This window comes from Ichthyophthirius multifiliis (assembly GCF_000220395.1).
Source record: "Ichthyophthirius multifiliis unplaced genomic scaffold scaff_1120509251171, whole genome shotgun sequence".
In the NCBI taxonomy this organism is placed as follows: Eukaryota; Ciliophora; class Oligohymenophorea; order Hymenostomatida; genus Ichthyophthirius; species Ichthyophthirius multifiliis.
This window is the reverse complement of record NW_004086136.1, coordinates 95,183-105,823: the sequence shown is the minus strand read 5'-3', so window position 1 is coordinate 105,823 and position 10,641 is coordinate 95,183. Positions and strand designations below refer to the sequence as shown.

Below are 10,641 nucleotides of genomic sequence, written 5' to 3'. Positions count from 1 at the left end.
AATGTAATTTTTATATATTATAAATATATATTTTTTATTTTTTTAAATTTAAATATTAAATTCAAGAAAAAATATTTACTTGGAAATAAATAAAATGTATTTATTTTATTTTATTAATTATTTTTTTTCTTTTATATATATTATAAACAAATCCAAAATTTAAAAAAAATATAATAAAATATTTTTATTTTAATAAATAATTAATTTAACTATATTTTATATTAAAATAAGAATAATTTAAAAATTTAAAATAAAAATATTTTAGGGCTTAATAAAATTAGTGTTTTTGATTTTAATATATAATTATTATATTTCAATTAAAAATATGGTTTTATTAACTTTTAATATCTCTTGAATATTAATTTTTATTTATTTTACTTTTTGAAAATTATTTTAATTATATAAGGAATATATTAAGATAATCTAAAGTCTAAAATTTTTTAAATTGATTTTTTGTTTAAATTAAAATACTTTCGTAAAAATATATTATTTAAATAAATTTTAGTCAATATAATGTGCTGGTTTATTTAATTATTTCATTTTGTTAATTAATTTTATTTTTTATATTAATATAAAATGTATATATATATTTATTAGAATTTGTTTTACATTGTATTATAACCATGTTAATAATCATTTTAATTATTATATATTTATTTTTATTATTAAGTTGATATATATATTATTATATTAATTTACATGATTTTAGTTAACTTTTACATTAACTGTTTTTTGTTATAATATTAAAAATTTTCAATAAGTTTTTATTTAATCATTTATAATTATAATATTTTAAATAAAAAAACTATTTCTAATAAAATTTTATTTTAAATAAATTTTATTATTTTTAATTTATTAAGTATTTCAAATTATTTTATTTCGTAGGATTAATTATATTATATTTTTTATTTTTTGCTTTTATAAATAAAAAGAATAAAGAGAGAAATAAAAAATAAACTTTATTTATATAATAAAATATACACAAAAAGAAGTTTTTATCGTTTAAAAGTAAAACGACTGCAAATATTTACAGATAATTATAAAAAAAAATTAATAACTTATTTTTTTAAAAAAAAGAAGTATAAAAATAATATAAACTAAAAATATTTATAAAATAATAAATAAAAAGTACAAATTAAAAAAGATTAAATTTAATTTATTTATATCTTATTTTTAATAAAAATAATAATGAAATAAAATAAATAATTAATAAAAAATAAAAATAATTCTAAAATATAAAAAAGAGAAAACTAAAGTATTAATAAATAATAAAATTCCTCACTAAAAAGTAATTTTATATAAAAAAATAAAAAAAAATAATGATGTTAACAATTTTGGAATTACCGTCTGAAATCATGATGTCAAACATGGCTTACTGAAATATTTAATAAATAAAAATAAAAAATTATATTAATATTAATAAAAAAAATATTTTTTATTTATTAAATTTTTATAAAAGATATATTTCAAATACAAAAAATGTGATTTTTAATAAAAATTATAATAAAATATGAATATAATCATCTTTTAAAAACATATTCTATAGAATGATATAACTTTAAAAAACTTAATTGAACTTTAAATTAACTATTTGAAAAAAAAAAAAAATCTTTCGAATAAAAAGTAAAAATTATATAAAATATATATATTATGATGTAACATACCAGTTCTGCTGCTGAAAACAGCTTGAAGAAATTTTACTTACCATTCTGATTAATTATATATATAACTATATAAAATTATATAATCTTATTTTTTTATTAATCATCTTTAATAATTAGAATGATTTATTGTCTGATTTTATAATTTTTTTCTAAGATACACTCAAAAAATTGAAAACGAAAAAAAAATGTATTTTTATATAATAATATATTAAAAAATCTATGTAAAATCTAAGATGAAAAATATTAACAACACTTAATAATGTAAATTTGATTACATTTAACTGCAAACTGAATATTTTATATAATTTTTAATAAATAATTTATAAAAATATTTTTTTTAAAATAATTATATATAAATATATATATATATATACATTAAATATATATATATATATACTTATATATATTATTAATGTTAATTATAATATAATAATTTATCTTATAATATTATAATTATAATAATTTAATCTTATAAAAAATATTTGCGATGAAGAAACGATGACGAGAATGACTGGAAAATTGTCATGTTTTTTTCAAAGTTTTTTTGATTAAAATTTGATTTTTTTCTGTTTTCCGTGATTCTAAATGAGGCATTTGTCAGAGCAAATATAATAAGAGATAATTATTAAAATAATTTTATAAAACTTTAATAATTTACTTATATTTTAATTTTATTTTTAAAATAATAGAAAGAATAAATAATATATTTTTAAAGATTTCTTATTAATAATTTATATTAACAACTTTATATTATTGATTATAGTTTAATAAAAATATATAAAAATTAATTATAATAATAAAATCAATAATAACAATAATCATAAAATAATCAATAAACTAATAATCTTTAATAATTTTAGAAAAATTAATAATATAAATAATAATAGATTTTATATAAATAAATGGAAATACTATATAAACTAATGTTATAAAATTAATAATAATAATAATATATAAAAAAATAATAAATTATTAATAAAATTAATAATATTAAAAATATTACTTATAAAAGTTTATTTAAATCTTATTTAATAACTAGACTAAGTTGATTCTTCTTTATAAATAAAGGTAATAATTATAAATATATATATATATATATATATATTAATATAAATATATTATATATATATTATTATTATTGATGACTAATTAGCCGCCCCAGTAATACGCTACGGCATTGGTTATAGGCTTATGGACCTGAATATATTTATTAAATATTAAATTATTATAATTAATAACTATATTTTTATTTTATTTTACATATTAATAGGTAATATATAAATACATAATATATATTATAATATAATATGATGACAATATATTTGCTACTCTTGACTCTTTTTAAGAGTATGACGATTTACCACCAAGATCTCTGATTTAAATTATAAATATATTTTTCTTATTATAAATATTAAAAATCTTTTTTTTCTAAAGATATTTTTTTTACTCGTTAATTAATCTAATTATTTGTTTCTTTTATTGAAATTATTAAGGTATTTTATAAATAAATAAAAATATATAAATAAAATATATATTTAACTGATGATTTGTAGTCATCTGAATTTAATATTGATGTAAATTCTTTCGCTCCTAACTGATTTATATATATATAATTATAATATAAATATTATTTTATATTCTTATTTTTTTAATTATAGGTAAAATTAAAAAAAAAATTATAAAAATAATAATTATAATTTGATGTATCATTGTGTGGAATCTCTCCAAAATTTTAAATTGAGGAAAATTTACAACTAACTGATTATAAATTTTACTTATTAATAATAAAAATATATATTTATTTTAATAATATTAAATACAGAATGTTAGAAAATACTTATTTCTTTAATAAATAAAACATTATTTTATTTTGTCTAATCTAATTAAAAAAAGTAATAACATTATAATCATAATATATATATAAAAATAATAATCTGATGATATTATTTGACTAGAGTTTCTGATAATTTTAATTGATTACAAAACCCTTAGCTGCCTGATTAATTATATATATATATATAATTAAAATATATTATTAAATTTATTAAACAATTAATCATATTAATTTTATTTTAATATTTTAAGGCTTTTGTTAATATTAATTTTATTTGCACAAAGAATTATCCTTAAAAAATTAGAAAGAGTTTTAAAATAAATTTTCAAAAGTAATATAAATAAATATAATTAATATAATTTTTTTTTATTTTGATGAAACAACTGACACCTCTTGAGAAGAGTGTTTTTACTATGTAAAAACACGATGATCAAATTCAGTCTCTGACAAAAAATATATAAAATATAATTATATATATATATATATATATATATATATATATATATATATAAATTTATATTAAATTTATAGGATTATTAGGATTTTTTCTTTTATTTAATAACATCTATTTAAATATAACTCAATTTTAATAATAATTAATTTTTAAAAATATAACTTATTTTAATAATTATAAACTTAAATAATTAGTAATAAAGAATATAAATTGAAATAAAAATAATTTGATTAAATAAATTTATTTGTTTATTGTATTATATTTTTAATTTTAAAAAACAGTTTATTAAATAAAACTATTTTAAAAAGAAATAAATATATATATAATTTTAATACTTATTAAATAAAAACATAAAAAAAAAAAAAAAAACATTTATAATAATAAACTACTATTTACATATGTACGAAAGAAATTTATTTTTAAAAAAATTGTTTTAATAATTAATTTAAAAAACAAAATTTAAAAAATAAACAAATTAAAAAAATATATAAAAAATAAAAAAAACACACACAAAAAACATGTTCCTATCTAAAAAAGACCTAACCTATACAATCTTTTTAACTCCAGAATCTCCAATCTAAATAACTATCCCTCGAGATTCCAAAATACAAGACCTAATTCAAAAAATACAAAAGCAAACGAAAAAATAAATTATATGTTTAGAAACAATATCTGAAAATGAAGTTTTAGACTATTATTTAACCCAAATAAATTCTCCTATATAAAACATAAATGAAAAAATACATTTAAAACCAATATTTTAATCTCTTAAAAAATAAAAATAAACTTAATAATAATAAAATTAATAATATTTAAATATAAAAGATTTTCGTTTTTTAAAATGTCTTGGAAAAGGTGGTACTTCTGAAGTTTTTTTAGTACGAAATAAATAAACAGGAAAGCTTTTTGCATTAAAAATGATAGCAAAAAGTCATTTATCAGAATACAAAAGACTAGAATAGTTATTAAGGGAACGAAAAATACTCATAGATGCCCAAAAAGCACCTTTTATAGCCAATTTACATGCATGTTTTGAATCTGAAAATCATTTAAATTTTCTACTCGAATTTTATTGCGGAGGAGAGCTTTTTTTTCATCTTTAAAATAGAAAATTGACCGAAAATGAAGCAAAGTTTTATTTCGCAGAAATCTTGATGTGTTTTGAGTATCTACATGAACATAAAATTTTATATAGAGACCTTAAACCTGAAAATATAGTACTAGATATAGAAGGTCATGTAAGATTAACAGATTTCGGGTTGTCTAAAATCGGTATGTAAAAAAATGATATGACAGATTCTTTTTGCGGATCACCTGAATATATGGCTCCGGAGGTACTTTTAAGACAAGGGTATAATTATTCAGTTGATTTTTACACTTTAGGAGCTTTTTTGTATGAATTGGTTACTGGATTACCGCCGTTTTATGCTTAGAATACTGAATAAATATTAAGTAATATTGCTACATAGGAATTAGAAGTACCAGAATGGCTAGATGGTGATTTAAGGATGCTTCTATTTCATTTACTAAATAAAATTCCAGGTTAAAGACTAAAAAGTTTTAAAGAAATAAAAAGATGTTAATGGCTTTAAGATGTAGATTGGGGAATGATTATTTAAAGGAAAGGTTAAGTACCCATTATAATTGATTTAAATTTTTCGTATATTCATAGTGAGTTTAAAAACGTTGAATTACCATATATTTAAAATGAAGAAAATTAAGATTTAGATTAAGAAAATTAATTTTAAGAGGAAAGAAATGAGAATTTATTTTAATTCTTTTATTTCGTTAATGAAAATTCGAAAGATCTTTTGTGGATAAATTTATAAGATTAAAAAGAAAATAAACTAGGATATTCAAATATTGTAGAATGTTAAAAAAAATAAGATAGTTTATGTTAAAATAGTTTTTAAGATAACAATAAAATTGTTAAAATAATATTTAATAATAATAATAATAATAATAATAATAATAATAATAATAACAATAACAATAATAACAATAATAATAGGTATAATAATATGTTAATAACAATTATAATTAATAATATTTTAACAATAATTTTTAATTAAATTAAAATGTTAGAAATAATACTAATTTGTTATAAAAATAATAAGTTAAAAATAATTAAATATCGAAAAATAAACTAAATATTAATTCGAATTCAAACTAAAAAAGTATATCGAAATCTAATAAATAATAATAGTTCGATAATATTTAATAGTCTAATATTAATTTATAATAATTTTTAAGTAATAATTCTTAATTTTAAAATAATATTTATCTTAATTAATTATAATGCAATAATAATACATAATTTTAAAGTAATATTAACTAATTTACTAACTAAAATAATAATAATAATAATGGATTAAATTTAAATAATTATAATTTTTTAAATTTAAATAATGATAACTATTCTAATTAGAATACCAATATTCTAAATATTTAAAATAATAATAACAATATTAGTTCTTCTTCTTTAAAATTTTCTAATAGCTTTTTCGATAATTAATTTTTAAATAAAGAGAAATAATAAACACAAGAAAATAATATTACAAATAAAACAGTATAAAATTTCCAATAAAGGACTAAAACAGAATAAAGTTTTGGAAAAAAACAATAATTAGACCTTCCTAAGAATACCATTATAGATTCTAATTCAATTATTAAATCTTTCCTTAAAGGATAAATAAGCTATTCAACTAAAAACCTTAATAAAAATTAAGATATTAATAATTAATATTAATAAAATTAGCCTATAGCTATTAATTAGGAAAAAAAAAGATTCATGTCTCCTTGCTATTCACCTAAAAATTATCAAGTATTAGAACAAAAACGTCCCATTACATCATCTAATGTTCAAAGTAAAAGCAAACTTTCAATAAAAAGTAGAAATAATAACCTTTAGGAGTAAAAAAAATAAGAAACATAAAAAGGGTCATTTTTAAAAAAAATTTAAGTGGAAATAAAATGAATAATAACTTTATAAATAATAATAAGGAAAATAACTATTAAGTAAAAGGATTTTAGAAAAAAATAGTATAGGCAATATAAATGTATAAAATAATTTAAAAACATAAGATAATAATTAAAATAGTAATAAAAATAATGAAATACAAAAAAATAATAAATAATAATAATAATAATAATAATAATAATAATAATAATAATAATAATAATAAATTAAATTGTAAAAAAATAAGAATAGAAAATCTTTAGAAATTAATCAAAAGTAAATTATTACAAGCATTAATGATAAAATTAATTTTAGTAAAGTTTTTGATGAAAATAATTTCAAAAGTACTAAAAAATAAAATTATTTAAATTCTTTCAATAATTATAGTACTTAAAAAAATTCTTACAGTAAATCTAAATAATTAGATTTTTCATTAAAAAGAAATTGAAAATTTTATTTATTTAATAAATATAAATATATATATATATTTATTTTTTTAACAAAGATTTATATTTATTAATTAATTTAAAATATAAAATATTAATGAATTTTTATACTTTTTATTAAAAAAATGTAAAAATATATATGAATATTTAATTAAATTTATATTAAGTATAATTTCATTTTTTTTTTTTCTTTATTATAAAATAAAAATTTATATATATATAAAATATAGATATATTTAAAAAATAAAAATAAAAGATATTTTTTTTAATAAAAAATAATACAATATATTATTTATTAAATTTTTAAATCTGTTATTACAATAAATTAATCATAAAGTTATTTTTGGAGAAGGTGTACGCGAAATTTTTGGTCTAGGCTCAAATGCTTAGAAATCTTATACTACTTATTTATCTAATTATTTAATTTCTTATAGTTATGGTTATTGTTATTATTGTTATAATTATTATTATTATTATTATAATTATTATTATTATTATTATTATTATTATTATTATGTTTAATCTAATTTATTATTATTTATTTTGTTTATATTATTATCTTTTATATTTTCTAAAATTTAACTGATTATTAAAGAAGGTGAATTGGGTAACATAATAGTTTCTTTTTCTTATTTTTAATAACTATAAATATTCATATTAGTCTTTTTATTTTCATCTATTACATTTCTTATTTGTTTATTTTGTTTTAAAGCTTCTTAACCTCTTAAGATAAAATTTTATAAAAGAAGATTTTCTCCAATTAAATAATCAGTATTAATTTATTCGTTTTTTCATCGTCTTCTTCATCTTCTTCATTTTTTTAGCCATCTACTTCTTCATCAATTTCTTCGTTTTCAAAATCATCTTCATTGTTTTCCTCTTCTTAATCAGATATGCTATTTTCTTCATTATAATCATCACTTTATAATTAATCTATTATATATCTAATTAAAATTTAAATTAATTTTATTTATATATATATATATTTACTATATTTATTTATAAAATATTTCGTTTGAATTTAATTTCAAGTAATTTAAAAATTATAAAAAATTTAATTTTTTAGCTTATTCTTTTAATACAGATCTACTTAATAATGAATATAAAGTTCCGTTTACGAATGTTCGAACTTATTAACTATTATGTTCTAATAAAGAATATAATACTTATAAAACTTCGACAGAATTTTATTAGCATTTATCTTTTCCTAATGTCCTTAAAGATAAGTTCATAAATAAAGCAGTTGCATATTCATAACTATATTCACTTAAAAGATTTTTATCCTCAGAAAATAAATAAAATTATATGTAAAAATATGAAAATAAATATGCATATGTATATAAATATATATATATATATATATATATATATATATATATATATATATATATATATATATAAATATTTTTTACATATTTTAGTTTTTTTATTATCCATTCTATTACATCATTTTCTATCATAATTAATTGACATGTTCTCCTTAAGGAAAGTTTTTATAAAGCACCTAGTGCATTTCTTCTTGTGCAATTATCATCATTTTCATTTTTGAGTATTCGGATTAATATTTTTATTAGATTAGGGCATTCAACTAAATAAGTTCGACCTTAAAAATCTGAAGCTATTGCATTTGTCAGTCTTAATCCATACCTTTTAATTAATTATTTAAAAGAATTAAATAAAATAAATAAGAATTATATTTTACTCGATAATTTTTACATTTTAAGAATAAAAAATTGATTATTATAAAATTATGTCATTATTTTTTCCTCCTAATATATCATTTATAGTATAAGATATAACTACTACTCTTCTCATCAATCCATTTTTAGTTTTCGTAATTCTCCATCTTAAAGATTATAATATATTAATAGATAATTAATCGTTATTATTTAATTTAATTATATTTTTTATTTTATAAAAATCTAAAGGTAAATATTATATTTGACAAATCTATTATTATTTTTATTATTATTATAATTATATTTATTATTATTAATTTTAATATTATTATTAATTACTTTATTATTATATTATATATTCTTTTTATTATACTAATTCTTACTATTTTTAAAAAATTTGATTATTATTAATTTATTCATTATCCAATATACTCATTTAATTATTAAAAAGCGAAATATCTTAACTCTAATGTATTAAATCATCAATATTAGAATTTAAAAAATGTTCATATTTAACCAACTTCTTTTTAAATCCTTCCATTATATTTTAATATTATTCACTCTAAATATCTTTTTTTTCAGACAAAATAATTAACTTTATTTAATTAAATATATATATATATATATATATCTATATATATATATATATATATATATATTATTAATTTTTTATTTAATTACTTCTTTAGATAGCGAAACTAAATCTTGTCCTATTTTAAACCATTTTTAATGCGAATCCATAATTGTTTATTTTGCTTATTCTTATGCCTACAAATAAATTTTATGTAAATTATTATATTTATAGTTTAATTCTTAAATTATAGTCAAATATTAAGTATTATTTCTTAAATTATCATTCATATATGAATTTTCGCCTAAAAATTAGGATGTGTCTTATTAAACATAACTTACACTGTTATTATTTTGAACAATTTTTACTTATATTGGCTAATTTTGGTTATTATTTTTTTATTTATAATATTCATACATTTATTCTAGTACTGTTTATGTATCTGCTTATTTTATAGCAGCATCTAATCTTTCTTTTAATTTTGTTAATAAGTCTTATACCCATTTTTTTTCAAATAATTATTTAAAGCCGACATGTTATAATGGCTTTTAGACATATGGAAGTGCATAAAAGCATAATAATTCGCTTGTTTTTGCTAATTCTGATCCTTTTGAATCTAAATAATGTTTAAAATAATCTATTTTTTCTTGAAAAATTTATTGTCTTTATTTAAATAAAGGATGAATATCATAAATAAGGAAATATATTTGAATGTAAAATTCTAACTAATTTGTATATGTAAAAAGTATATTTTTAAAAATTTATAATTTGTTTTTTTTTGTGTTTAAAAAAAATAATAATAAAAAATACTTTGTCTAATTCATGTTCTTATTTAGGATGAGAAAGGTTTTTCCATAATTAAAAAAGCAATCTCTGTTTCCTTTATTAAAAGACTAAATATATATATACATATATTTTATAGATTAGATATTTTTATTTTATTATTTTAAATATAAAAATAAAAATTACATTAATAATATTATTATATATATGCTCTTTTTATGATTATTATTTATTTGGTATTGATATCTCTT

At 14.9% G+C, this 10,641-nt stretch overlaps 2 protein-coding genes across 2 annotated transcripts, besides 27 other annotated features; one reads left to right on the top strand and one right to left on the bottom strand. All coding sequences in view use genetic code 6, as the record gives it.

Moving 5' to 3' along the window:
- Positions 1 to 527: 527 nt before the first annotated feature.
- Positions 528 to 571: a microsatellite.
- A 602-nt stretch (positions 572 to 1,173) lies between these two features.
- Positions 1,174 to 1,216: a microsatellite.
- Positions 1,174 to 1,221: a microsatellite.
- Positions 1,176 to 1,242: a microsatellite.
- Positions 1,243 to 1,897: 655 nt separating this feature from the next.
- IMG5_153380 (protein kinase domain protein) lies at positions 1,898 to 5,563 on the top strand (the record flags this gene model as incomplete). Its single annotated transcript, XM_004030754.1, has 5 exons — positions 1,898 to 1,925; positions 2,704 to 2,732; positions 3,750 to 3,807; positions 4,778 to 5,286; positions 5,495 to 5,563. 5 exons carry the CDS (start codon positions 1,898 to 1,900, stop codon positions 5,561 to 5,563), a joined length of 693 nt encoding a protein of 230 aa, XP_004030802.1.
- Positions 2,012 to 2,071: a microsatellite.
- Positions 2,061 to 2,119: a microsatellite.
- Positions 2,455 to 2,509: a microsatellite.
- Positions 2,593 to 2,658: a microsatellite.
- Positions 2,741 to 2,794: a microsatellite.
- Positions 3,164 to 3,199: a microsatellite.
- Positions 3,952 to 4,009: a microsatellite.
- Positions 3,968 to 4,028: a microsatellite.
- Positions 4,071 to 4,137: a microsatellite.
- Positions 4,100 to 4,137: a microsatellite.
- Positions 4,403 to 4,438: a microsatellite.
- Positions 4,414 to 4,456: a microsatellite.
- Positions 4,727 to 4,763: a microsatellite.
- A 284-nt stretch (positions 5,564 to 5,847) lies between the features above and the next one.
- Positions 5,848 to 5,909: a microsatellite.
- Positions 5,895 to 6,001: a microsatellite.
- A 1,035-nt stretch (positions 6,002 to 7,036) lies between these two features.
- Positions 7,037 to 7,137: a microsatellite.
- A 455-nt stretch (positions 7,138 to 7,592) lies between these two features.
- Positions 7,593 to 7,657: a microsatellite.
- Positions 7,658 to 7,785: 128 nt separating this feature from the next.
- Positions 7,786 to 7,873: a microsatellite.
- Positions 7,798 to 7,873: a microsatellite.
- Positions 7,798 to 7,896: a microsatellite.
- A 113-nt stretch (positions 7,897 to 8,009) lies between these two features.
- Positions 8,010 to 10,431, bottom strand: IMG5_153370 (hypothetical protein; the record flags this gene model as incomplete). The annotated part of the gene is made up of 5 exons (XM_004030753.1): positions 8,010 to 8,301; positions 8,348 to 8,640; positions 8,770 to 9,004; positions 9,060 to 9,631; positions 9,718 to 10,431. 5 exons carry the CDS (start codon positions 10,429 to 10,431, stop codon positions 8,010 to 8,012), a joined length of 2,106 nt encoding a protein of 701 aa, XP_004030801.1.
- Positions 8,689 to 8,762: a microsatellite.
- Positions 9,309 to 9,407: a microsatellite.
- Positions 9,646 to 9,695: a microsatellite.
- Positions 10,432 to 10,641: the final 210 nt, after the last annotated feature.